This window comes from Calliopsis andreniformis, chromosome 10 (genome assembly GCF_051401765.1).
Source record: "Calliopsis andreniformis isolate RMS-2024a chromosome 10, iyCalAndr_principal, whole genome shotgun sequence".
Classification (NCBI taxonomy): Eukaryota; Metazoa; Arthropoda; class Insecta; order Hymenoptera; family Andrenidae; genus Calliopsis; species Calliopsis andreniformis.
In genome coordinates this window covers 20,180,435-20,208,415 of record NC_135071.1, presented here as the reverse complement: position 1 = coordinate 20,208,415, position 27,981 = coordinate 20,180,435, and the positions used below count along the sequence as shown (strand labels likewise).

The following is a 27,981-nucleotide window of genomic DNA, read 5'->3' as shown; positions in this document are numbered from 1 at the left end:
CCTTTAGCTTCTCCTGTATTACTTGTTCCTAAAGCGTATCAAAACTTTCGCGGGTTGCCCTGTCCTCATGATCTTTCGTCCTAATCGTATTAACTTCCCACTTCTTGTTGACTTCTTGACACATTTCTGTTTTTTCGCGCAACTCCGATTTTCTCAATCGACAAATAGAAGCGTTCAAATACTGCGGCGCATCGTACTATCGGAGAATGGATCACTCATCGCGCGAAGCATCGAGTAACTGAACGAAAGAGTTATGGATCTGATCAGATTCCGCTCCATTTCGCCAGCTTCCGAGCGGTATTTTGTCTCCCACCGTATGGTAATGTTATTCGTAATGCGTATGCGGTCAGGCGAATCTTGTTATGGCTAGTATTTCACCGCGAACTTCCGCCCAGAAAGATTTGTGGAAGTCGAATCCGAATGGCTGCGCTTTTTATTGAACTGTTTATTTATCGCAGCCTTGGCTTAATCCTTCATCTGCAATTTCGATTCGAGACGAACTAATGGCTTAAGTATTCTGCTACAGTCTTTCCTTTCCTCCATTCTCTGAAATATTTGTGTTTCCTTCAAGTTTGGGAACTTTTTCAAATTCAATTCGTATCAGATATCTGTTGTGTTACGATTAGCAATTGAATTTTGATTAAAATGAGAATTTAATTTTTGATTATTCCTTAGAATCCATTCCACAGATTCTGAGCTTCGTGTTCGCGTTTGAGAAGCGTGGAAAACTATGTCGTTGATAACTTATCGCACAAAGAATCGCAAAAGAAATTGCGTCATTTCTAATTCATCCAACGCGACTTCGTTCTTATCGCCATTAGCTCGGCTCTCAGTGTCTTCTGTCGAAAGAGAAGTTGCGAATTCTGAAAGTTGCGGTGCGACGGAAACTGAATCGTCGTCGTCCCTGAATTCTTCATGATTCGAAGGAAGTTATAACAACAACGGGAATAAAATATTTCTATCGCTGTCGCTTGTTGCGATCGGGAAATTATTGATGGGACGAATGGCATCAAGGCAAAATGCGGAAAGTAGAAACGATAGGGAAAAGGTAGAGATAAGGTGAGATGGTGGATAACGGAGGGGGTGGGGAACAAGAACGACTTGGTACACCACGCTCATCAGATAAATTTTCAATCGGACAAATTCTGAAGGAGGGGTTTGACTATTCCTTTTTCTGTACAAGAGCAAACAAATTTAAAAATCGATGGAGCCTGGAGAAACCCTCCCCAGTTCTCTGTTGCGCTCTCTCTTCATCTTCGAGGGTAGTATATGCATTCATAAAACGTTTGGAGTAAAATATGCCGTGACTTTTGGAACATTTCACATTTTATATACACTTGCAGAAGTACATTCAGTTGTTCCTCCATCTTTTCGAATATTCATACTTTTATCTTCCTTAGACATGTTTAGAGACTATTCTGATCCCCTCAAGTACTGAAGTCTAAATAATCGTGATAGCCTCGTGACTAAAATTTTTATTTCGAAAGAAGTATTTGCTCTCTAGGTTTTTTTTAGAGAGCAACCCTTTTATTTATACTAGAACTATCTTTGCCGGCGGTTGCAATGAAAAATATCAGAAAAGAAAGGTAAAAAGGAGACAATTCGCGAGTATTTCGCAGCTTGACACCACTGGGGGATGTCTTAACGTAATGGTGGAAAGCTCGCGCGGTGGATGCGCGGCGAAGGGGTTGCGAAGGGGAGAATACCGGGATGCCTGATGCGAATTGAATCATGGGAGCGTTTTAGCGTCTACGCGGGTCGAATTTGAAATCTTCAGGCGGTGAACTGTTCGAGATCGTCTCGGTGCACTCCGCGAAAACAAGATTTACGTTGAAAAAACCGGGACACTTTTTAATTTAATACTACGTTCACTGAATAGTAATACTGTTCATGTTTACTTAGAAAAATGACCAAGTAACAGTACAATAGATAGCAAGTTTAATACAGAGAACTCAAAAGAAGTAGTCTGTCGTTTCATCCACTTTTTGGTACACATCTACGCCTTTTGAATGACCGTCCATCGATGCTATTTAATTCTTTTCGGGGCGAAAGGGGACAGAGAACGTACGTTTGGCCTTTTCAAGTACACCGAAACTGCGATTCACGAGGAAAAGCCTCGAAACGTGGACGCGAAAGGCAGGGAGTCGGAATGGATTGAGGGACGAGAAGGAATCGTAGCCGAGCAGGGGTTGAAAAGTTTGCGTTTCATCCTTTTCAGGAAATCCACGGGCCTTTCACTCGTCCCGCGAACCAATTCGAATCGGCCTGCGTTAGTTCTCGCCCTTTGCCCGCTGGCGAAAGCACGTAGTCTGCCCGCAAAGCAGCGGTCCATGTTTCTAACTGGCCCTTTTTATCGCGCTGATATTAATAACTTTCCATCCACTTTGTAGTTTCTGTAATACGCCACTCTTCTTTCGCGATTTTCACTGAAATGGGACCAATTCAAAAGGAAGAGTTCCTCGGGGAAGTCGATGTAAAAAAGTGTCTTGTGGAGGACGGAAATAAAGAAAAGCGACAAGTTCGATTAAAACGCAACTTCACTGATTGACTATCGGTCTGCAAATGAAGTGGACGTGAGAGCGAAACGAGTTAAACTCGGGCTGGAATTAATTCGAGTAGAGTTGCCACTACTGTGGTCAAGGGAGTAGTAACTTCGTGGTAGCTACCACTTTTTGGTAATTGCTTTGAGTAATTTTTTGCGAACTTGGAAAGACGGTTTGTAACAATCGTTTTTTTATATCTCTGAAGTGTGAGCCTTGAATAAATTCCCCTGTTTCGAGTTGCATAACATTCACATTTGTCAAAGAGTAGGTCATTTTGCTAAGGATTGAAGGAAATATTATGGCGTTGTTGAAAGTGTTTTGAACTAAAATGGGAGTCGCACAGAAAAACAAGCGCGAAAAGTGACAGAGAGGGAAAATGTAAAGGAGCGAGAGTAAACTACGAGATTTTGAAAGCAAATATTGATTTTCCTACCCAATTTGTGGCGGCTTTGGCGAGATATGAAATTTTATTAGTTTACCGGTTGATCCGTGAGAAAGTTTGCGGTAGAATGGAACACGGAATTTCAATATCGATGAAAAGTGAAAACTACTTGAGCTTGTCGCGTTTACCTTCTAGGCTTTGGTAAAACCCTTACTCTGACGTTATTGCTCAAAAGATTTTCTCTTCGAAATTATTTTTCAGCACGTCTAACTACGTCGATAACACATCCTATATTTTTTCTTTCTATTTTCATTCAAAAGAATCATTTCTGTACCGTTCAATTGATAACTCAGTGGAATGAAGGTTACTATTAAGAGAGTGAACTATCTTCCTGCAGAGAGGCCAAAACTTCGATCAGACAGGGATGTCCGTGCGCGCGTTACCTTTGTGCATCTTGGAATTTCAAAGTTCTATCTAAGATTAGGACGATCGTTTGTGCCGACTTACGAGCGTCTCGCGGAACACCGTCAAAGACACAGCGTGTCTGTGCACGGGTGCCTTAATGATCACAGGCTTGAAACCGAAATTCCTGACAACGGGGGTGAATTACTTGTGCGATGCAAAGTCGAATCAACCACGCTGATGAGCAGCTGCCGGCGTTGTTTCACGTGAACACGACACGCAAACGTTCATGCTTGCGGAGGAAATCGCGGAAACATGTAAACGTCGATTAATTAGTTCGGTTCTAAGGCGGCAAGTCGTAGGAAAAATTACAATATTCTAAGTATTCGAAGTAGACGATTTTCACGTAGATTTCAATTAGAAATTTCTTTCGTGAATTTAGTTACAATATTTTCTCAATGTTTCTAATAAGGAAGTCCTTGTAAGTATATTGTTCAGTCAGGTCAAGCCTGGCTCTAAACTTCAACGAGAACGTGCCAGCTTAAATTGGATAGCAATGTTTGCAAACATCGCGACATCGATCGGTCGATGCACTTGGCTAAGCACGAAGGGAAGAGACGTTACCACGAAACAGAATTGAACGCACAAGCAGCAAGCTGCTTTTGCGTGCGATGGGTCACGATCTCGAGCACAATATTGTCAATCGCGTATCTTCTAATCAGTCGTACTTAGTAATTTGAATTAGCTATAGTCAATCAATATCTCATTATGTATCGACCACGATAAAGTGAAATGATTCTGTGACATATTCAGGACACTGAAAATTCGATCATTAAAATTGTAAATAAAATTTAGTTCGAATATTCTTCGTTTTAGTATCTCCTTAGCTTGACCGTACTTTTTCGCTTGAGAGTCTGTCGCCATATATTCGAATAATTAGTGATCAGTTATAACGCAGCGGAGCAAGGAACAGTGGTACGGTATTTAAACGCCACGATAACTCAGGGAACGTCCTCGACATTACTGATTTCTCGGAAACGGTGAAAGGGTAACGAGCAATGGCGGTAGCAAACGAGGTTAATCGTGCTAAGTTTCCGTAGCAACTTTATGCTGGCTTCTGTTAGCCATACAGTCCACTGTTCTCCTCTCTACTATATCGTCGCAAATAAGCTGATTTATTGGCAATTATGGATCGACGACAAATGCCAGCCGTTTGCGGCGTGGCTGCGGTAGCCTTGGTAATAATTACTCGAAAGTAATAATTACTCGAAAGATCTATGAACACGAGCCCCTTGCGCATTCCCCCTTCTATATGCAACGCTTCAAGCTCACTCTAGAAACTTGTAGGGGCGTCGCAACAAAGAAGTAAATGAATCGATCAGAAATTAAGAAACCCCACGCACCAGATAAATGGCAAACGATTGATCAGCTGATGTAAATTATCAAACGCCTTCTCTGTTGCCGATGATATTTAAGTAGAAACAAAAATTTCCACGCAATGGTTGTTTCTGTAAGAAACCCTAACCTTAGGCTGTAACTGTTCTATCACGGCGTCAAGATTATCCAAGGAGCAGTGGTCCCGAAAAGGGGGCCAAGAACGTGTGTGTTGCGACGCACGTGCGACGCCTGCAAACGTGGGGACGAGGCTTAATAACGGTGGAAGCTCGCGGCCTAACATTCCAACGTGACCGCTGGCATACGCGGTTAGCACACCTGAGGGATTTTGAGTTATGGCCGGAAGCGGCAGTAGGAGGTTCAGCGTGGCGGAGGCGAAATAGAAGGAGGCTCGTGGATTCGCGGCGGGGATAGAGAGAAAAGGGAGCTGGCGTCTGGGTCAGCTAATGTGGTAACGCGTAACGTCCGTCTCGTTCGCAAAGCCGCATTAATTATTTCATATCCAAAACTCAATTTTCCGCGCAGCCCACCGAAAGCTGCCCGCCCTTCCACTTCTCCGTTCTCTTTCGCCATCATTTCCTCGCAATTACCAGGCTATTCAGCTGGTTTCAACGCGTATTACAACTCGACTTGGGACCCCTGCTCGCTCGGATTGATGCTCGACCGTTAGGTCTTTTTCCCACTATCATTTTCCTCTGCGTCGATTCGCTAAGCAGTCGACTGTATGAAATCACTGGCTACCATTCCAGAACATGTCGATTTACATATGGTTGCTTCTTTTCGCAGATACGTCGTGAGTTATCGAAAACTTTTTTCCATTTCTCTGTCGTCGGTGTAACAGAGACACGTTAGGTGATCATTACTAGCAGGATCGTTTGATCTTCTATAAAGACAATGTTTGCCTTAGAAGTGCTCATCGTTATAGGACATGTCGTAGAATAAAATCAACGCATATAAAACGGCGGTAAGTACATAATTATGCAAATAAGTTTCTGTACGGGAGTTACTGCTTCGGCTTTCGTGTGCATAATTAAAACATTTACTTTGCCAACAATAATAAGCGTGCACGTAGGACGGCGAGGTGGAAGGCGTACACGTGCAAAGTACGTCTAATAAATCAACATCCGCTCTAAGCAGCCACCAGCTGAATAAAGTATATATGCAAATAGAAGCAACTTACGAGAAACTACGCTTGTGATTATGAAGAAAAAAGCAGTAGCGTTGCTATTTTATCTTTGAACGTGCGCCGAATTTTGAAGAGCTGGGAGTAGTAGGGTCTATCTCTTTGACAAATAAAATCAGAAAAGTATGTATTCAGCTTTCAGTGTCGTTCGCAACGTTTCATTACGGTAATAGAGAAATCTTGCGCGAAGCGTCGCGAAATGTTCACCAACAAAAACCATATAGAAGCGCTCCTAAAATAGCAGGGAGAAGGACACACGGGGACAGCGAAAGCTCTACGAAGCTTCTTGTGGGTCGAGCCAATTTGTCGGATCCGATTCCGACAAGTCGCCGCAAGAAAACATTTGACAAACGTCTGGATATTCTCACGGAAGGACCGCCAGATCAGCTTGGTTTCTCGAACGAATCTCTGGATCCCTGTTCTGTTCCATGAGCCTCGCAGAGGGGTTCCAGGGTATTCCTAATAATCTACAAGTTATTTATGATAGCTGAGACACGATATTTCAGTCCTCCTTTACTTCTCTGTAAGTAGAACTTCTCTTTAATCTATGACTTCTTCTATAAAGTGTTAGTAGAGCTGAGTACAGAATTGTCGAAGCTTTAAGTTGTTCAAGTATTCAATATTTACTGTTTTGTAAAGACAAAACACTACATTGTTAGCTAAAATTGCTCAGTTATGCAAAAGCTTAGAACAAAAACGGTGGTGTAAATGTAAGGTTTAAAAGTGGCGTCGATGTTCAAAAAAGGGTAAACGATCGTGGAGCGATTCGACTAAATTCGTTGTCTCTTAAATTCTGAAAAAGCACCAGTCGGTAAACCACCTGGTGATTTAATCGGAAATTATATTTTACGAGACAATGCGACAGACAGTTCAAATTTAGCGATGCTTTAGGTCGATTAGTTTGGCGTACAATGGTTGTTCAATATTTAGTCAATGCCTGATGTAATGCTTCCAGCTCTAATATTTGACAATGTGGCTGGTCTTTCAATTCGTAATTCTATATCGTTACCATCCATGGGCGCAATTGTCATTGTATTATTGCTAATACTGTACGCTATTCGGTATGAAACATAATTATTTCCTCAGCGAAAACTTCTAGAAACGCTCGTGCTGTTTGCGCGAGGAGTTCTCTGTTGTAGAAAGAAAATCCGATTTCGTGATCTATTTTTATCGAGGTTTCCCATTTTTCTAGTACGTGACTAACACAGTTTAGTTGAAATATTCTTTCCTTTGATATTTTCTCAGCCTTACCGTACTTTTCGACTTGAGAATTTCTCGCCATCCTGTAGTTTGTAAGGGGTAGCAGCCTGAAGTAGGAAGAAAAGAAGGTAAATCCAGCGGTTGAACGGATTGCCAACGTCCGGTGAACCCGAAAGCTTATCGATCGGTGAAACGATTTCGTTAATTGATCGATCCCTCGATTAACACGGCGATACGTTAGTCCGCGGAACGGCAGGAAGTGCCGTACACCAGTAATTCACCGTGCCTCCCGACGAAATTGAAATCTAGAAGCACCGTCGATCTAATTACATCTGGTGTCGATATATCGGGCGTCGACGAATATTGCTGGCTGAAGCCATCTACGAAGACCACAACAATTATCGGATCGAACACCAGCCTCGCTCCGCGGCTAAGTACCTACTACTTCGAGGGTAATTGAATTGCCCTCGAAATATCGGAATTGATTGGTAATTAATGAAAAAGGCTATGCCCCAGTGTCCACTTGTCACCTTCTTCCAGCACGTGACATTTTCCCACTCTTCTCGATGGGAAAATTATGGAAACCTGTACCTTCACACTATTTTCGATCTCCTTTTATTAATTAACAGAGGAGGATCTCAAGAGGCCTCCTTGGATTAAAGCGTCTCAACTCCTCGAATCAGAAAGTCCAGTGGCGGGCCCTAAATAAAGCATGAACTTCGCAGAGTTCGGTTCCAATTTAATGGCAAACCGCTGGACTCTCTGAGTGTGTGGCACCGACCACTTGGCAACCCGCTTGAATACGCCACATCCTCGTCCAGGAGCCGATCGGCCTGCCTATCTTCTGTTCCATCTCACAATCTCGACCCTCCTCCTCTTACCCAGCTACCGCCACCCTTCCGCGATGGTCGTGGGAAACCACGTTCTGGCGTGACTCCAAATTGCGTGCAAAACCATCGGTGGTAAATGTGAGCGACGAATGGGCCATTCGAACGGCCACAGGGATGAGTGTACCTAGCGATCGCGATCGATCGCCGTTGCGGCCCACCACCGCTGAAAAGTGGCCACTCGTTAATGAATCCTTTGCTGAGAGACGCGTTGAAATGTTGCCTCGACGCCTCTAGATTAGTCTGGATGTTTCGTTTCCCCGTGTCGCTCGATAGTCGCTGCCAGGGACTTTTCTCTTGAGGAATATGTAAAAGGGTTGGTAGAATGTATCGTACTGAATAGTTCTAGCACAGAGTTCTGAGACAGGTAATTAACTGCTAGTGATTTCGTTGAAATAGGACGTAATAAGTTGTGTATAAGCGAATGGAATAGGTTCTCGTCGATCAATACAGTTCGAATGTTCGATATAGTGGTTCACAGATCGTCGTATGTATACCCCAGAGCAATACACCGCGGAGAAATTTAGCTGTTGGAAGGTTATACCGTTGCTAGTCCGATTAGCCAAGTTGGGATGACATTAAGTTGGCCCTGGCCAGACGGCGAACAGTCGAAAACGACGTTGCAGCATCGTTCCACGTCGAAATACGACGTCGAAGGCGTCACAGAGACTAGTTGCAGACGAGACGCCGCTGAGGTTGGCCAAATCGAACCGCTGTATTGGCTGATGGAGGCGTTAGATTGGCTGATTGGCCGTATGGTGTTCCAACTGGATCGAAACGTTAGACTTCTCGCAGGAATCACTTTATTGCTCTGTCTAAGGCGATCGCAGTTCCAATGAGACGTTAAAGTTTTGGAACATCTGTGTGCTCCGGAGCTCAAGACGATATTAACAATTAAATTCCTGATTTTAAAACTTTCAAATTTTCAAATATTCAAATTTGAAAAAACTTCGGTTATAAATACCTCCCAATTTTTTCTTCCTACTTCAGTGAAACTAGCCTACGAGTGGTCAGACACCTATCAAGTAGTATATCTCGCCAATGGTCAGACATCCATGAAGTAATCACTTATTGAGTATAGACCTTCTATTACTGAATTTGATTAATTAATACCCCTTGCACTTCGGAATTCAATAAATAACCTCCCATCCTCTGGGTTAGACGAGAAATAAATCTTCAAAGCTACAACCAGGCTGGCGCTGAAATAAATAAGTCGGGCGACAATATCAACGGGGTCGTGTGTTTCGTTTAAAAGCTCCAAGCAGTTTATCAGGCTGAAAAGAGCGTAAGGCCGATTGTGATTGAATTCGTTGGGCTCTGTAGCCTATAGTAGCCTACGTTGCGGTCAGGTTTCACGCAGCAACGTGCTTTTTCACGGGCGTGTTTAGTACTGTCCGCTTTTTAGCGAGCGCAACGGACTATTCACATCGAAAATTTATTGAATACCATTCGTCCAGCGTCCTATAAAATGTATCACGCATTGTACTTCAAAATATGATCGACAAAAATTTTGAAAATCGATGCATATTTTTGCCGCAGAGAAACGTGTCCCCAGACATTTTCAAATGTTATTTATTATGCCTCGAACTTATGCGAAATATAGAATGAGATTGATCGAAAGCAGTAGATAACAGAATGAAGTATACTTCATGTGACAGTGAGACAGTTTCAAATGAACTCGTAGACAGTAGGTGTGTTTACGAATTGGCCACGTTGCATGTCTCGTTTCTAGGGTATTATATTATTTTCTATTGGCTCTTGTCACTCTCGGAGGGGGGGGCTGAAAAGAGTAGGGGAGAAAAACCGGCAAGCTTGCAGCACCGCGAATCCACGCTCATAAAAGCTCCATTTTACACGTTTCGATGGCACAGGGGGAATAGCGTGCTCGCCATTCGCAATATTTTCTTTTTCCTCTCCTGTTCGCAAGAGTGACCCGCGACACGTGAAACACGAAATTAAGGGAAATAGCAGAAATATGGAGGAAAGGGGTAGCCGAGGAACGGTTCGTGCGTATGGAGTTTTTAGAATTTCTAAACACGATAAATTTATTTTAACCACATTGGGGTATTTTCCTTCACGAAATTCTCAAACAAAATCAAAAGTTTCGCAGAGGGTTCGCATTATATGGATGGGCGTGTACGCCTCCAGTTTCAAAAACAACGTTTTATCATCAAGTAGGGACGAATGCAAAAGGAAGGGAGAGAATCTTTCTCCGTAGCATGCAAGGCGTACAAATTAGTGGTTTCGAAATTTCGAGGCTCCTGAAATATTAAATTATCGCGTGACGAACTTTCAATTTAATTAATGGCTATAGAAGTCCGGTGACCCAAAACTTGAGCAGTTCGTTGCAGCAAGTACGAAATTGTTCCTCTTTTTTCCCCACCAACCCTCACTCCCCTCGACTCATCCTTCGCTAGCATTCAGAGGTGTTCGTTTTTTATTTGGCTACGTAAATAGAAACGGAGGGTGAAGAGTCATGGAAAAGCCGCGAAGAGCGCTTTGCCATATCCCCGTGAAAGGATTAACGATTTCTGACACGACCACGGTGATAATTAAATGCCACGGCGTATGAAACCGTCGTGTGAATTGCGAACGACAGTTTCTCGCTGCAAAGTGAACGAAGGGGTAACGTGTTCAGCTGCTGCCATATATATTTACCCAGGCAGCAGAGTAATTTTATTAATTTTAAAGCAGGAGTTTATGGTTATGCTCTGGGCACAGCGATGTGTACGCTGAAAGGCCTAGAGAATTGAGAGTACCTTTTTTTTTAATTGTCTTAATAGATCTTTCCCAGATTTGAATTTTTAATACTCTCAATTTGCAAGAGTTAGAAGGTTGTGAAGAATTGTGGTTATTCTCAGAGACATTTTCATTAGCATTTTTAATTAATGTTTTAGTGGAGAAATATACAGCGGAAATTATACAAGAACGTCATATTCGTGTAGAACAAATATTCCCCATATTCATAAGTATCCTGCGGTAATAATTAATACCGCTGTTACCAAATTAATTCAATTTTAAATTTAACTAACCACGCCTTGATTATTTACGAATGTTTTATATTAATACTAGGTTGTTTGCATATAGTTAACAAATGCATATCGGCGTTGATTATAATATTCATTAACGATACCTTGTAACATGTCGCACTGAAATCCTGCGAGTATTAGCTCGACACAAACAATCGAAATTGAATATACTTCCATTAATATTTCATTTCTTTAATGTTTCCACTGTCGTCCAGGATTATATTTTTAAAGTTATTCATCAAATATATACAACTCATTTGACTCTAAAATCTCTATTTCACAATTTCTTTGTTGGCGACCTTTTCCCTGCAAAATTTCATCGAAACATCCATAAATTTGAATACGAATCACTCAGCGGGGTCGAGTAAATATTCGAATTATTCATTCCCATTGTTCCTCGGGTGATAAAAAACGTATCCTCGCAACACTTGGCTCGAAAATCGTTGAAAAATCGATAAGACACTCGGACCAGTCAACCTGTGCATTCTCTGCCAAAGTCAGCTCTTGAAAAATTCAATTCCTGGACCTAGGAAGTAAACGATCCCCGAAATAACACCCTCAGACGCCCATTCTCGATCACAACTCGAAACAACTTCAGAACAAACATTTTCCGTTTTAGATATCTTTACCCCTATGGCAGCCTAATGGAGGATACTGCAATCGACGTCTCTCGTAAGCAACCTCATAACCAACGCTCGAATAAATTCCCACTTTGCGTCCATGTGCTGAGGGTACATCCACAATGGTTCGCGTAACGATGACCAAAGCAAAGGACTACGATAAAGTTAAACGATAGTCTGATCGCATGATTCGCCCTCTTCTCGCTTCCCTTGGTCGATCTGTGCAGTGTCGCCACGATCGTTCAATTCTCGACTAAAATGGAATATCGATACGCGACGTATCCTAGGGGGAGTGTGGCGAATATTGAAAAGTTCCCGGGTAAAGGATGAAAAAATTGTGGGAATGCTGCAGCTAGGGGTTGTTTGCATTTTTCGAGGGGTGTAATCGGCTTGAGCCGATCGATCAAGGGGTACAATCAGTTGTGAAAAGTTTACTTTGCGCGAATTTCGTGCTGTAACGAATGCAAGTGAATCTTCGTGTCGTTTTCATCCTCGCCACGGTCTGCTTGTTATCGTTGCCCGCTGATAGGCAATCAACTTTTTCGAACCGAACCGCTAACGCGTGTTTTTCTCGTGGACGATGATCGCTCTGTATTTGGTGATCTAGAGCTCGTGTGATCAGATTTGTTAACGGAAAAAAATTGATTAAGCGACAGCGTTACGAAGAGATTAAGAATTTAATAGTCGATATTGTTAGAGAAATAAATTGTCAGACTTCTGTGCGTATTCATTAAATTGAAATTGACGTCGAAGCTGCTATGTCATTACCATCACGAATATTTCAAGTTATGGTTTCCGAATGTTGTGGTGGGTTATTAAACCTCCAACTAGCAGCGCTAAAAGTTTAAATTTCGGAGATAGCGTCTCTAATTAATACAATAACGTATGAAAGCGAACGTCAACTGTCATGCTCGGGACATATTTCGGGTGAATATGGCATCAGTCAAAACTGGACTCTTTTCGGCGTCATGCTTCAATATTTGTAGATGAATGAACTAATTGAAGCAGGGGAAATATATTGAATAAGCGAGCACGAATGAAACCGTTCATCCAAACGAAATAATTAACCACCATGTTTGCTCGTTTCGCGTGGTGTTTATTGTTCCGTCCTTATTATAACAGTCAACATTCGAAGAAACATTTAAAGTGTCAAATTTCTTTCAATCCTATGTATTTTGACACAACAGTATCATTCAGAACATTCACTATAATAAATTCTAATGCTCATAAGTGAATATTTCAGTCGCGCAAGCTAATCGGTTATTCTTGATTTACGTAAAATTAACCGATTTCATCCTTTTCCTTTTCCCTCCCGTTTTCTCTGTCTATTCCTCGGCAAATGCAAAGTGTGGGAGCCAAGAGTTGGGGGTCAGGGTGGTCAGGGGTCCGTAGCAGGGTGGCTCATCCGAAATTTCGATTAAATGGGATTTCGATATGCGCGAAACATGTCCCGAAGGGAAATTTACCGGGTGTTGTAGAGCGAGGTGTGCCCCTCGAACGGAAACTGGAGAGGGTAAGGGTGGGGGGGAACGAGGCAGTTTTCGCCGATAGAGTCGTTGGCCATTCGGCTGGATAATGCGAAATGAAATTGTCACAATAATCGTTGGCGAACGGTATACGTCGCGGCTGGATAAACTTCGACAGTTATACGGGGTGGTCAGTTTATCTGAACAGCATTACTGTGGTAATTCGTGCGATCCAAGGGGTGAAGCAGGAATTTCGAGCAAGGGAATAATTTCCCTAGACCTCTGATCATTTTCCACAGACCATTCGTCCTACTCTTATATCGAGAACTCTTCTCCTCAATTAATTTTCAGTTTCAAATGAGTGGATGAAGAGAAAAAAAAGTGTATGTTTTCCGATTGTCGAAAAACCTTGTACCATTTTTCACGGTTTTTGTCCTATTGAGAGGTTTTGGAAATTCATGAAACTTTACACCGTTTACTAACTTTCTGCTCCATCAATATTTATATTTTTATGGACCCCCTATTTTGTTCCAGTTTACTTGGCTTGTAGATATTTTTAAATTATATGGATTATCTGGCAGGGGTGTGGGACCGGAAAACCCGTTTGTTTTTGCCCTCCCCTGCGTCGCAGTCCGAATTCGGTGGACAGCAACGGTCGGGGGCCGTTAAAACATTAATTTTGTTCACGACTCGGAACAGTGTTAACGCGTCGCGTTAATTATTAACGCCTCTGCTTTCAAACAACCCCTTCAGCCAGGGAAATCCAGCAGCCTGACCGATTCAATATTTCACCGCGTCGTGTTTCTTTATTGCATGTCGTAAACGGATTGTTTTCGGTTTATTTGCCAAGATATTATTATCAGCCTCCCCTCGCTGATGCTTATCCACCTTGAATAATTCATCTCCTGGAATTAGAAAGCGCTATTTTCTTTAGGATTAACATATATAAACAGAGACAAAATTTGGAGCCTCCCGAGTCACAAGACGTGGTTAGTAAATGATAATAGATCTAGGCAATGTTTGAAGACAATGACTGAAATAATAGGGGATGTTATTTGCCAAACAATAATTGTTCGATAAATTAGTAGCAGTTCAATTAACCAGATAACTAATTTTTTCCTTAAGTAGTACTTTATCAATTAATTATATTAGAGTGTTATGTAACTCTTTATCGCATTTCGTATTTAAACAAGCCTACGAAATTGACGGTGTTAATTTATTTATTTCTTCTAGCAAGTTTCAGTTCATAACGTATTAAATTATTGCTATAGACTGAAATTACATACAGGCAGTTGCCCGAAGTGTCAATTAATAGAAAGTGATCCATTCACAGTAAATTAAATTATGAAAGTAAACAAGCTCTAAAGTACCTATATCGGGAAATTGAATAAGATTGGGAGTCGTAATTAGCGGAACAATTCGTTCGATAATCGTTTCGAAATTTACTTCCTGGTTCAACGTGTTTCGATATCGACGGGGAAATATTGTTCGGGGACGGTTTCATCGAGCAATTTTGTAATTTATTCCGTCGATATGCATGCAAATGAATAATACGCCATAAATGTATGACCCTTGTGGAAGCGCGACCGTGTCTGCTGTCAGCCTTTACAAATATTATCTGGACTATAATATCACGCACATTTTGTTCAATTTTACGCGATCATATTCGGACTGACACTTCGTGTTTGACTCTCTTGACCGACATATCCCCTAAAACAGATTCAGGTTCGTCGCTTCTCTCCTGTATCTATTCGAAAAATTGTATAGATTTAATAAATACTATAAAATTTATTTGAGGCGATTTCGATTAACTCTTCACAAGCATCCGATCCTACGGTATAAAATTCCGCCACTGAGCGCGAAAAGGAATTTCACGCCCTCTTATGCACGTGGCTCGAACCATCACGGTACCAGCACCGATTAATGAGAGGGTTGCTTTTTATATTTCCCATTCTTGCGTACATTTCCCGCGCGGATCCGAAAATTGATCGACGTCGAGGGCGCGAATAAAGGGAACAGGGTGAGCGAGAAAAGGCGGAATATCGATATGCGGGTGAAGTAAAACAGAATCGAAATGAGACAGGGGCCAGGGCTTTGGAGGGCCTTCGATCAAAGGGAGAGCTATGAGAAACTTTTTTTGCGACAAATTCGTCTGCGCCTCATTCCGCTCGGTTATTGCGCGAACTGGCTAAATCGTAGCGCGGTAAACTGCTCGCCCCTTGAAAGGATTATCGAGGAATTCTTTCGTCGAATCAGATAAAGCTTCTTTTATTTTTTTACATATATTTCCCTTATGGTTTTCCCATCAAAACAGCGACAGATATTCACCCTGTAGCCTGATTGTTGGAAAACCAGATAACACTGACAGTGGATTATTTCAATTCTTCCCAAATTGGATTTGACTGTGTTAGAACATAACGAACCGTTCCTTTGTTAAATCAGGTACGTTTATATAGGTCGGTGATTATCAGTCACACTAGCACAGATACCGAATAATTATTTACATCTATGGAGATAGCGGGGTTCACGGCGTTGCTTTGATACGGAGAAATTAATTATTAATTACATTGATCGTACGTGATGTGCGGCTCGTTAGTACACGGCTAGCTTCTGTCACTCTCGATACGCGATCGTGTTGTAGAGATTAATTAGCGATCGTGATGAATATCGCTACCAGCAGAATTGTTCTTTCGCTGAAAATGAACAAGATACACAATGAGGTTGCTCTTTGGGAACAGGCAACATCTCTGTCCCGACTTTGCTCCATATTTCAGTAGAAAAATCATGAAAATTAGTAGCAGAGGAGTAGCCAGGCCCATGGGAACACAGAGCTCAAGGTGGTTGGGTATACGGAGTCGAAGGGAGAGGAGTGGCCGTTATACTAATTCGGAGGGTGCTCGTTAACGACCCCTTTGAGGTCATAACTTTTGCCGCTCGTCGTAGATGTATGCGTGCGCGAGTCTGGTGGCTGCGCTTTACGTGCTTTCTCTCTCTTTCGCCCCTCCATCCGCCGCCTTGACCGCTACTCAGTCAGTCCGCTCGTCGAAAAGCGTCGCGACGCTTCCAGCGGCGAGACGCGCGTTACTCGCTGCCACCGAGGGCGCATGACCGTCCGATCAGCGCGCGGACCTGTCGTGTGGCGGCCAGCTCCGACCTGGTGGGGGTGAGAAACGTGCTCGTCACCCTCGAGGAGCGCCTCGAGAGACTCAGTAAGCGCCGCGAGTTCGCCGTCGCCGGAAGCGTCTCGTGGCGTCTGCGTTGGATGTGTTCGCGTGCCGCGAATCTCCAGCGCGCCACTTTTCGACTGTCTTCTGTTAGGTGGAAGTTCCACGAACAGTAGTGGCTACTTGTTTTGGAATAATCGGTGGGGAGGCAGCCAGTCGATTCACCGAGGGTCTCGGTCAAGTCTCTGGAGAGGCTAGACAGGAGGAAAATTTAGTTACTCTTCAGTGGTCACGGATAACAGGAGCCTGGCACAGCGTCCTGTGATGCACTCTTGGAAGACCAGGTCTCTGGAGCCGTCTCCAGGATCCGTCTCCATCGGGTTCCTTTGATCATTAAAATTCGAAGTGATAGAGACGCTGTGGTAGAAAGTAATTACATTAAAAGGTATCCCTAGAGCTTGACGGCGGAAGTCTGTTCTCAATTCTTGAGGAAGCCGAGGACCGCGGGGCAGTTGGCTAGCTGACATCATCAGGAACAAACGAGCAGATCGAAGATTTGGAGAGGATATCATATTCGAGGGTTGAGAGACAGTATACGAAGCACCGTGGACGGAGCGTCCCGTCGAGGGTAGAAAAGCAGCAGTGCCTTGGGGGGACGAGCTGTGGAAGACTAAGCGCGAGGAATCGGATTTCGATCGGCTCTCGAGCAACCAAGTCTCTCTAATTAATTATCGACCCTCTCTGCTAAGGCCCCGTGGAGCCCGTGGGCCTGGAGCCGCTGAGACGTCTCTTCCAGGATGATAACAAGCGTCACCGCCACGGCGAACCTTCCTGCGTCGTTGGCAGACTGATCGCTAAAGATATCTCGACAGAGAGCTTCCCTTTACGGCGATTGAACAAACGATGTCCGACAGGGACAAGTGAGAGGCTCCCTTTTGCGCGTGTTCACTTTTTTTCTGTGCTCTGTCCGTTTCCATCTCTCTTCCCCTCTGCCCCAGCAGCGGAAGATGCGACCGCGACACTTGCTGCTCTGCCTGCTGGCAGCCGCCGTCGTCGTCAAGGGTGAGTTTTTGTATACCTTCTTCCACGTTCTGACCGCTGCGAAGGGGAGACTTTTTCCCAGCCGTAGGATAGGGAAAGATGAAATCTGCGTATTGTCGTCGGTTGCCACCGAAAGCTTCAGAGCGTCTCAGTTTCCTCGGGTTAGGAAGGTCTTCCTTCGTCCCCGGTTTTGTACGACGTGATTTATCGGGGAACTTTCGCGAGGATATTTTGCGACCGTTCCAGGGGAATTGCGTTGCGACTATGAGGTGTTTGCGAGGAGTAATTGGGAGCTTGTTTTAGCAGGCCTTGAAGAATGGGGGTTAATGCGTCTTTTAGTTTGTCAGCGATGCGTTCTGATCGTCGGCTGCGGGCATTGTCTGCCTCAGATTTGCCAGGAACGCGAGGGATGGAGTTAATTTTTCGCTAAAGAAATGCGAACTCGAAAGTACCGTAAGGCGGCAGGGAAGTTTGGATCTGAACCGGCTTGCGAGTGAAACTTTTTAGGGGTTACTCTTTTTTTCGCGCAGTTTCTTCTAAATTACTTGATAAACTTGCAGAAAAGGGAGCTCCAGTTTATTTCGGGGAAGGAAAAGTGTGATTCGTGAAATATTAATAGGGTCAGGAGTGTTTAAAGTGTATTTCTGTTGAAGTTTGGTGGGAAATTTGAAAAAGACCGAATGTTGATTTCTCTTAAATTGATAGGTAATTCAAATATTTGGAATACCCCAATCATATATTTCCTCTGCAGTTATAAACGTCGCTCTCATCTTCAAAGCGATAACAAAGAAAAATCTAAAAAGAAAGTTTCTTAACCACTTTTCAATATCTGTTACGGGAGTTTTCAACTATTCTCAATTGAGTAATACTGAAAGTTTCCGAATTGAGCGGAAATACGCGAAGTAACGAATATTGTCTAATCCGAAGTTTTTGATCTCGAAAAGAAGCCAAGTACCGCTCCTTGAAAAAGTGTTATAAAACAAAGCTAAAACACGAACGTCGGTTCTTGAACGCGGACGTGTCTCGAGGAAAATGCTTCGCGAGTGGTGTCGGTTTACAACGAAACAGTCAGAAGGAAAATAAAAGCTGGAACATCCGGGGGAGGGGGTTAACGCGCGTCGTTTTTACACGCGTCGGCAGATTTTACGGCGTGCCGACCCTCTCCTCGTAATCTAAGCGAGAACGTGTGGGCCCCGCGGTGAGGGTGCAGAAAGGGTGAGCCGTGGGGCGGGGCGGGAAGCAGCGAAGAAAAGGGGATTGTAAAAAAAGCCAACGCGGATCGTGGGGTGTTAACGCGCGCATTAACGGCCCTCTCGTCCGGGGAAATAAAAAACGATATGCATGGATGGACGGTGGATTTTCACGTCGACCTTACAGGGATGAGATAAAAAAGGAGCGAAATCCGCAAGGTGAAAAAGTACCGCGAATCCGTGAAAGTGAATCAAAACGCGTTGTTTTTCCCCGTTTTTTCCCCCTTCCATTTTTTTCCTCTCTCCCTTTCCCTCTTTGTCGAGAGAACCGATGTCGATTCGCTTTTGCCGGGGAATGAATGAAAACGCGTGGCAGTTTCAAGAGTCTGTTTTCCAACTGCTTTTCCACCCCTCTGTTTCTGTTTCCCTTTTCACGTGCACGTGTCTGCCTCCCTTTCGGCTTCGTTTCTCCGGGAGATTCATTTAGCTGATACTTGGCTAGGGGGATCGATCGTGTTTCTAGGAAAATCGACCGAGTAAACGTAACGGGGAAAATTGCGCAGTTTGCATTCAATTACTTAAGAGTGTTCCACGCAATAAACAAGGTCACTGTGTCTAATGAAATATGGACTCCCGACTGGTCGTTTAATTTCGTTTGCCTGACCATTTTCCCCTTGCCGATTTTCAGGGGGTTGTTCATTTTCTCACGCGGGGTTGTTTTCGCTTTACTTTCGAAGGATGCCGCAGCTGAAAATAAATTTTCGCTGTTGTTCAGTGGGCGTGATTGCCAATTCCATTGCAAAATGTTACATGATGTGATTGCGCTGTACTGAGAAAGAGGGGAAACAACTTTGTAGTACTTTTCGTGTCATCAGGAAATTATGCTTTAGTTTTATTCAGTCACCTTTGACACGCTAATTTCAGTTTTGTTGGATCTTGTTAACTTTTTTCAGATTCCTTTTTTTTTCTTTTTCAAAATTTCGCGTGCCCTGCAAAATAAATGGCCGATCAACTGAAAACGTCCATTGACTGTCAGGGGTAAAAAATGATTCGTTATTGACTGCGTGTGCAAAAAAGAGTGAATAGATAACCGCGACGGAAATCAATCTAGATAGAGGTTGATGTCGGCAGGGTAATCTCAGATTTATTTTTATTAATCCTAGGTGATCGTTCTGGTTGGCCATCGAACCGCGAATCCTATCCCGTGAAATTTACCAAAATATTGCGATCGTTACGGTGTTTTCGAATATTTGGCAGCGTGCAAATATTTATGGGGAGGGAGGAGAGTTCCTCTAAAGCTGCATACTGTATCCAGTCGAAATGAAGGAAGTAAATTTCCCTCTATTTTCAGGCATATCGACCCTCAACCATTCGTCTTTCCTACATATATTTCATCGAAGTCTCTACTCGACTTTACGATCCGACGAGCTTGTCGATCGAATAGTATTTCCTCCAATAACTGTTCTACTAATAGTATAAAAGTATATGCAATCTCTGTTTTAACGTGAACGATTTTTTGTGCATATCATATTGCATATAAAAATGTTTCTATTTTTCCCCAAGTACGAATTTCCTGTAACAAGTGTATCGCCGCCTTGAAAATGAAACAGTGAGGCACATTAATATTTAAGATGTAGTGGTTGCGTTTAAAAAGTCCCTAACCCACGAATGGTCCGTCTGAAGTAGGTACTTAGGTAGTATTATCTGTAATCTCTTACCACTTTTCAGGCCGCATAAACCGACGCTAACTCGCTCGCTAATGTGATTACGGTCTTGTATTTCACTCTTTCGTGCTCGTCTCGTTAATAAATTGCGTGAAATCAGATTTTTAATGTCGCTAAGACTAACCTAGTGGAATATCTTGATAAGCACGTATCTTGATTTTCCTTCCATAATAGCTTTAGATCAGAATCATCGTTTTTGTTACTGCAATAGTATTTTATGTCTGACGGAGGAAATTGAACAAAATTTCCATATCAACAATTACGTTTTCAAAATTGTGAAACATACTGCAAAACTAAAACTTTTATTTTCTTGAAAACATTGCGTGCGATTCACTATCTGTCCTGTCTCTGAGAGCATGAATCATCGGGATGAGCTCATCAAGAAGTACCTCTGAAGATGGAGCTTCATCCAGACACGTTCCCACTTTTCCCTTGTCAGAACTCGTAATGAAAAAAGATAAGGGACGAACACAGCCAGCGTCATTGTTAAGTCTCTATTTCGTCTGAATATTCAGGGCTTGGCCAAGAATAAATGTTGCGTCAGGAAATCGAAAAATATGGTCAACTTCAAAACCTAGCTACGAGAAAGTTTCCGATGAATTCTGTGTCTGTTCGTCCCGCTTGCAAAACGTAAAAATCAAGGCTTGCGAAGAAAATTTATTTCCTTCCGCAAAGAGAAAGTTCGAACGAGTTTCTCCAACGCTGTTGTGGAATTTTCGGAAGCAGGACAGGCAGATCGATTCTCTGACCTCGCGAGCGAGTATTATGACGATTCCAATAAAACCTGAGCTCTGGCATTTAAAGTTTTTAACGTTCTATTCAGAGACTAAGAATTTTATTCGTTGACACAAGGAGCTGAATAACGCTCGAAGCAGTACTTCGATAAATAGGACCTCTTACTGCTCTCACGAAAGAACTGTCGATTATACTCGATAGATAAGAGGGTGAAGCATAGATTTGCGAGGGCAGAGGTGAAGCAAACATTACGCGATAGAAAAGATCGTGATCTGTCGTGAGCGTTCCGGTTTAACCATGGAGTAAAACAGGTTACGCGTGCTTTGGGTCACTTAAAACTTGAAATCGAACTACAATGGTAAGAAGCAGCATATTTCTGCAACGAAAGGAAACGCGCCCCATCGACTTCATACATTGAAACGCATTCAAACAAACAGTTTTCCGAAACGCGATACAGTATTGTCTCGCGTGACTTTGCCAGCGTAGTCTGCTGCTAGAATATCCGGGGAACATCCGAGGATCTGTCTGAGATTCAGACCTTCTTGCTTCTCTATAATAAATTTCGAGCTCCCGCATTATCGCCTAAGCGTGTTCTCTCGATCGAACCTTGTCGATTGTTATCGTTGTTATTGACGCGAACCACCCCGTAATTAGACGTGAATGTCGCTAAAACGACCAGCTAGACCAAGGCGTGAAGTGGCTTCTCTGAATATTTCGAGTGCAGGTGTTGTGCAAGGATCGTTGCTTTGAATGTTGGCTCAGCTTTCCTAGCATCCAGTTACTAAGTCTAATAGCGAATACCGCTGAAACCTAATCGGGTTATCGCTAGTCGAAGGTATTTCTGTCTAAAGGCAACTGCAGTGGACGTTTAACATTAGCATAGCCAAAAAAGCAGGGCTTAGCAGTTCCTCAGGGACAGGGTGTTTGTAGACAGTGTACTCGAGTTTTCAACCAGCTTCGAACCGCCTTACGCAGGCCCAAATCGCTCGCCAATTTGAAATGATAATGCCCCGAGGGTGGTCGGAGATAAATAGCGGTTGCATCAGCGTTCTTCTCCCTCTTTGAGGCCCTCACGAGCCACTCGAGGCCACTCGAGGCATCGCGTTGCCAGTCTCAGGCCTCCGTGATGCGCGGCAACTGGCGTGGATTTCTGCTCGAGATCACTGATTACGCTGATAGCAGGGCAAAGTCGCGGTTAATGGCAGGCCCTCGAGATCGATGGGAAACTCGCGCGTCGAACACAATAAAGTTCAAGCAAAGAGTGAAGATAGGAAAAGGGGATCCCTTTGTGGGACTGGGAGAGACGGGTCAAAGGGCTCTGTTCGAGCCAGGCGTTCTACTGTAGCTTGGGAATAGTAGCTTTCGAGAACAATCAGGAGTATTATTCGCATCATTATTTCAACGCTTTGGTTATTCATAGTAGTCTTCTTAATAAGTTAACAATTTTTTTTCTCGACGAAAGATGAGACGAGATGAGAGAGATGAGAAGACAAACGACAAGAGAAATCTCTTATTATCCTGACTCCCATTTTTTATTCTTTTTTTATTCTTTTTTTTATTCTCGTCACATGTCGGTGTTCCTGATAAGGCCACATCGCGTAGTAGCGTGTTTACAAAACGCAAGTGCAGACATAAATGTTCTAGGCTACTGAGAAACCTAGAAATCCTGTCGGTGCGATCGTACATCACAGGGAATGCAAAATGGGCGTCGTTTCTCGCACGGAAGTGTTCACCTGTAACGCGTGAGAAACAAGGGTCGTAGATGGTTCGCGAGGCGACTTTAATTCTACACTGAATTACGAAGCAAGAAGGGAACGGAAATGAGAGGAAATCTCGGGACGACGGAGGGTTTCATAAGCAAGCAGGGATCAGAACGAATTCTTTGCAACGCGGCGAGACGTCTTCGCTGTAATGCGCAGCATGTAATATGCAGTGCGCAATATGCAAGCCCGGTAACCGAATAGAGTCGGAAGGACCCTGTGGCATTCGTAATTCAACGACGACGCGATTCGAAATGGCGGGCTGGAGGACGTGAACATAGGGAGCGTGAGAAAAAGTACCTATCTAAGTCACCCTAAAATTGACTTACACGTGTGTTCCTTGCTTCGCACAGAAAGAGATAAAAGTAATGAAGCAATATTCCGAATTAAAAATTGTTAACTTGGGAGGTAGATAAAGAAAGTTCATCGTTCCTGAACGGCTGGTTTGCAGCTTGGAATAAATCGTGGCGACACTCGCTAACTGGCGAGGGTGGAACCTCTCGAAAAAAGTGAACAGGCTCTCTACGGTATCTCGTATTTTTCAATTTTCCGCTTATTCCGAAGCCGCGGCTTAGCGCCTTGTTTTTTCGTTCTCCTCTCGCGAAATCCCTTTCATTTTCATGCGTGTTCGAGCGCGTTAACGAGGAAAAAAGAGACAGCCGCGCGTATCGATCCCGTTCAAATGCTTCGCTCGCCTAATATGCTCGGCTGCCTGGCCAAATAACGCCGATTCGCGACGTCGAGGGAAAAAGGTGGCTGGCTCCGTTCGTTATCGCGGCGTTTCGCGTTTCGAGCGCGAAAAAACTTCTTTCGGTCCCGTGGGAACCCGCTGGATGAAGCGATTCGACATTGACGCGATAATTCTGCCTTTTTTTGTGGTCCATCGGGTAATCTCGTAAATATCGAAGCTCCAGCGTGTTAAATACTGACTAAATGCACTTCAAAATTTGTGATGTGCTGTTTAGGATGAAATTTGTTAAATGGATGATCATTTTAGTTATTAAAATTGTATGAAACTCGATTGCTTAGCACATTAGTGGCATGCCTGACCAAGCACGGGTTTTTTTACTTGCTCTATAGGCTTTGCTCTTTCTTTTCTTTGTCGTGTTAATATAACTAATTATTTTTTTTTATTATTTTTGTAACAAATATTTCTGTGCCCACTAAAATTATCTCTGGTAGTGGAGTGATTCAGTTAACAGGTTGCTGGCACGATAACTCATAGTTTCGCGGGTTGATTAGGGATCGTGATTTCTAATTTATCGTAGGCGCGTGGGTATGCATTCCCTGATAACGATTCCAGTACATAATTTCGGTTTAATGTAAACGATGCGCTGCACCTAAAATTATGAGTAGTATTTATTAATTGGAGGCTTTTGCGATTATGTACCGTAGAAATATTTGCAGACAGAAATATCTACTTGACGAAAATATGGACTAATCAAGCGTCCAGAATTTCGAAAATTTCATATATTTCAGCGATACCGCTCCTCTATTAAATTTTATATGAATTTATGCAAGAACGAAATCGTTTGTTTCTTGTCCGTAATTTACGTAAAAAAAGGCGAGAAGCTCATTTTCTCACGGCTCGTTTGATTGCCGCGGCGTATCGCGTTTTCAGCTTGGAAAAATTCGTCGAGTCGCTCCGAACCACGTGCACCTTCTGTTGTTTTACGGTACGTTTCCTGCCAATATTCCTGCGACGTTCCTGAACGTGCTACGCCTGGGTTTTCACCTGGACGTGTTACCTATGTAATCCACCGCGCGGAGAAACAGCCCGTTGTACCTCGTGAAATTCTACCAAAAAGCAGTGTTCGCGATATCGAATCTTGTCGTTGCATTTCCTCGATTGCCAGGCTTTTCAATTCGCAGTGTGTCCACGAATTCATGCTATAAATCCTGCATAAGGGATGTAATAAAACAGTTGGTGAGTTTGGACAAAATTTTATGAAACAATTGTACAATTATGGAAAAGATAGGGGCGTTATAAATTACCATAAAAGTAGCACTGTGTCTAGTGTAGCATTAATTTCCTGTCACGTTAAAACGACCACTATTACAGTCGCAATTTGTGGCTAAAATTCGCACGCAGCCTCGGTGTTAATCTTCGTTTCGCCATCGTCGAGCCTTGGTTTCATGTGTTACGTGTCGTTGGTAACAGCGTCAGATATAGACATTTCGTTAAAAATTCTTTGCAAAAGCTAACTTCAACTCTGGCCACAAAAAAGTCGTATATTTCTTAAAAAATTGAAACCTGCCTTTCGCAAAATATAAATTCAAGTTTAGGTCCCTTTCTCACAAAAAAATTCCACCTTCGAACTTTCAGAAACTTCCAGCGAACGAAGATTATTCTTAAAAACGTTCACTCGTTCGTGAAATTTTCCATAAAAATCTGCCTCAGCATCACAAAAGGGAAAGATCCTCGAATCGTTTTCGCGCCAAGCCCTAAGTTTCCTCGCGAGAAGCAAATAAACTAAAATTTTCCTGTTGGAAATTCGCTATTCGACTTCCACTCGGCGCCCCCTGTAAAAATCCTTCGATCTAAATTCCGCGCCGAGAAGTTGTCTAAGTCCGAAGCTCGCCCGTGAAATTCATTAAATTACTGAGAATTCGCAGCGGAGAAAGGAAACCCGCTGACTCCCGCAGATTTTATATATCGTCTCTGCCCTCTGCTTCTCTCTCTCTCTCTCTCTCTTCCTCCCTTCTTACGAGTACATATCGTTTCTCCCGAGATTCCTCGCGCTCGAAACGATTAACTGAATTCCTTGGGATCGCCGTGCACGTAGCCACCGGGGGCGAGAGGGGGAAGGGTTGGAGGGACTGCTGGCATCCTTCTTGCCGCTCTTCCATTGAATCCTAACCCCTTGGTTCAGTTTACACGGTCGGCATCGCGTGGACTAATTAATTTTCCCGGTGTCCTCGATGGAACAGCGTCGTTCGCGTTCACCGCCATCAAAGATGATGAAAACGTAATAAAGGCGTTATTACAACGATTTCACGGCTTAGTCGGGGCCGAGCACACGAGGATTATGGTCACGGATATAGGATAATAAGGATCCGAGGAGGTAAGGACGAGAACTTGGACGCACGTGACCGGAATCGTGGTCCGAAGAAAGCTCGAATTACTTTGACAAACTCTCGCCCGACGATACGTGCTTGCACGCGACCTCGCCCTCCCACCCTGTTTTCTTCTTCCCTGATGCATCGGAGGGGATCAACCATGTCTATCCTGTCCTCGAGCTGGTATTAATTTCTGTCGTTGAAGGAACCATACTCTATTCGAGGGTTCCTGCTTCTCTTAGAACACTTCGTGACAAGTCTCTAGGCGCCCTTGATTGGGGTTCTTCGGGATTGAGCAAGAAATGTGATAAACGTTAAGACTGGATAAATTATGCTTTTAGGGTCGCCAAAGGTGGGCTGAATAGTTTGATCAGAGGATATATTAGCCAGGAACTTTTGACTCGTTCCAGTTCCGAAATAAATCCACTATCATCGTTCTATTTTTCCCTGACCAGCACCGCGCACCCAACCAGCTGCGTGTACTACAGCTTCTGGAGATGCAGCCGTTCCTCCAACTCGTAAGTCGTCAGACTGGGAAAGGTTGGAAGAGTTACAGCGAATGGCAGCCGTGGAATAAAAGTAAGGGAGTAGAGGGGCGGGGAACACTTCGAACTATCGCGGATGTAAAGTTGCTATCGGCGGCAGACAGCCAGTCAGACGCGGGGAGCGCACTTCCGCCTCTATCGTGGAAGGAGCAAGGCTGACGGAAGGGGCGGCAGTTCGTTCATTGTTTCGAAAGAACTTTTCGGCGGGAAAAGTTGGCGAGGCGATACAGCGCGGGCAACGACGATGCTTTTTAGAAGTTCCATACATTTCCCTGGGAATTCGGGTCGCGGTGTTCCCACGGGGCGGCTTTTAACGCTTCGACTGAAAGAATTATCGTCGAACCTATCGCCGGGGACGCGGGCGACTTCCCGAGTCACGTATCCTCGACGAGGATCAGATTCCCTGGTACAGGGTTCTTCTTTTGCCCTACGAATAGACTAGATAAGATATTCCACGCTTTCACGGCCTTTGCCTTCTTAGAATGGATAGTTCGAGGTATGTAGCTGCTGGTTCTGTCCTCTACGGGACAGCTTCTTTTTGTGTTTCGATGGGTTCGATAGAATTGCAGAGGCACAGCGACGTCGATAGATATCTCTCGCTGTTATCAAGAGTTTGGGGTTTTAGGAGTAGACTTCTTGTGCATAGTGAATTATTTGGTATGTAATTGATAGGCAGAAGAAATGCAGAATGGTGAATCGGTCAAATGTAAATGTAAATACAGTTGTTGAATATGTGTGGTACATTTTTGGTTTCTATTCTTCCTGGAAGAATCAGGAAAAATGAGCTTCGATGGTCTTCCTGGAAAGATCAATAGACATTAAATCACTGACCTGGTAGATTACGGTGGAACATGATTTTATTCTCGTTTTCGCTCATACCTTACTTTCCTCTTAGAAGACACGCTTTTGATTTACATTCTACCCACTTGATCTTCTTTCTTTCTATTTTACGTGGAAGCAAGATGAGTCCTTCCCTTCGTGGAATGAAAGGTTCAGGAATCGTCGACGAATTTTTCACGCGGTGGTGGAAACAGCTTGGAAAAAATAATCGAAACATTTTCGTCGCTTAACTGAGATTTAGCGAAAACAGATCCATTTTGCGTAATGAGTTTTGCATATATGAACGTATTTCTGTTCGTTATTATTATGATAAATCTCGCGAGCGCCATGGAAGTCTATAATTTCTGGCTCGGTCTTTTGTTGCAACTTCCACCTCCGCCCCGAAGCTGTTGTTACCACCCTCTTCGTTTCCTCATACCCCGTTAGTCGACTTACGACTTATCCCCAAATCCCATTTCTCCCTATTCAGCAGGAAACAGGAAAAGCTACAGTTTCGCAGACATTCACGGTTGGATGTTCTATCACAGGAAGTAGACGGAATAAAGTTTCAAAGCAAGATTTCGCTGACCCAACAGTGGAACCGTTTTTCCCTGTCCGTTTGAGGATAATTGTAATGCTTTAATTGATTGTTTGATAGCGATAGTAAGGAGCTAACCCGATGTAAATAATTTGATAACTTTAGAGACTCGCGTCTGGGAAAAATTGCAAGAACACGGTAGAGAGAGAGAGTAACGACTGAAATTTCGTGAAAAGACTAACTGGATTAATAAAATTCAGCTCTACCAAGTAACTTTCACCAGAGAAATTTAGTTGAA

The 27,981-nt window shown here is 43.5% G+C and overlaps 1 protein-coding gene across 2 annotated transcripts in view; it reads left to right on the top strand.

Moving 5' to 3' along the window:
• Window positions 1–16,723: 16,723 nt before the first annotated feature.
• Window positions 16,724–27,981, top strand: part of Carpa (Carbonic anhydrase-related protein A) — a 115,036-nt gene continuing 103,778 nt past the window's right edge. For both annotated transcript variants that reach the window (XM_076387438.1, XM_076387437.1), the window contains exon 1: window positions 16,724–17,333. In XM_076387438.1, coding sequence (XP_076243553.1) covers window positions 17,279–17,333 — 55 coding nt within the window. In that variant the 5' untranslated portion in view covers window positions 16,724–17,278. The remainder of the gene's footprint in view (window positions 17,334–27,981) is intronic.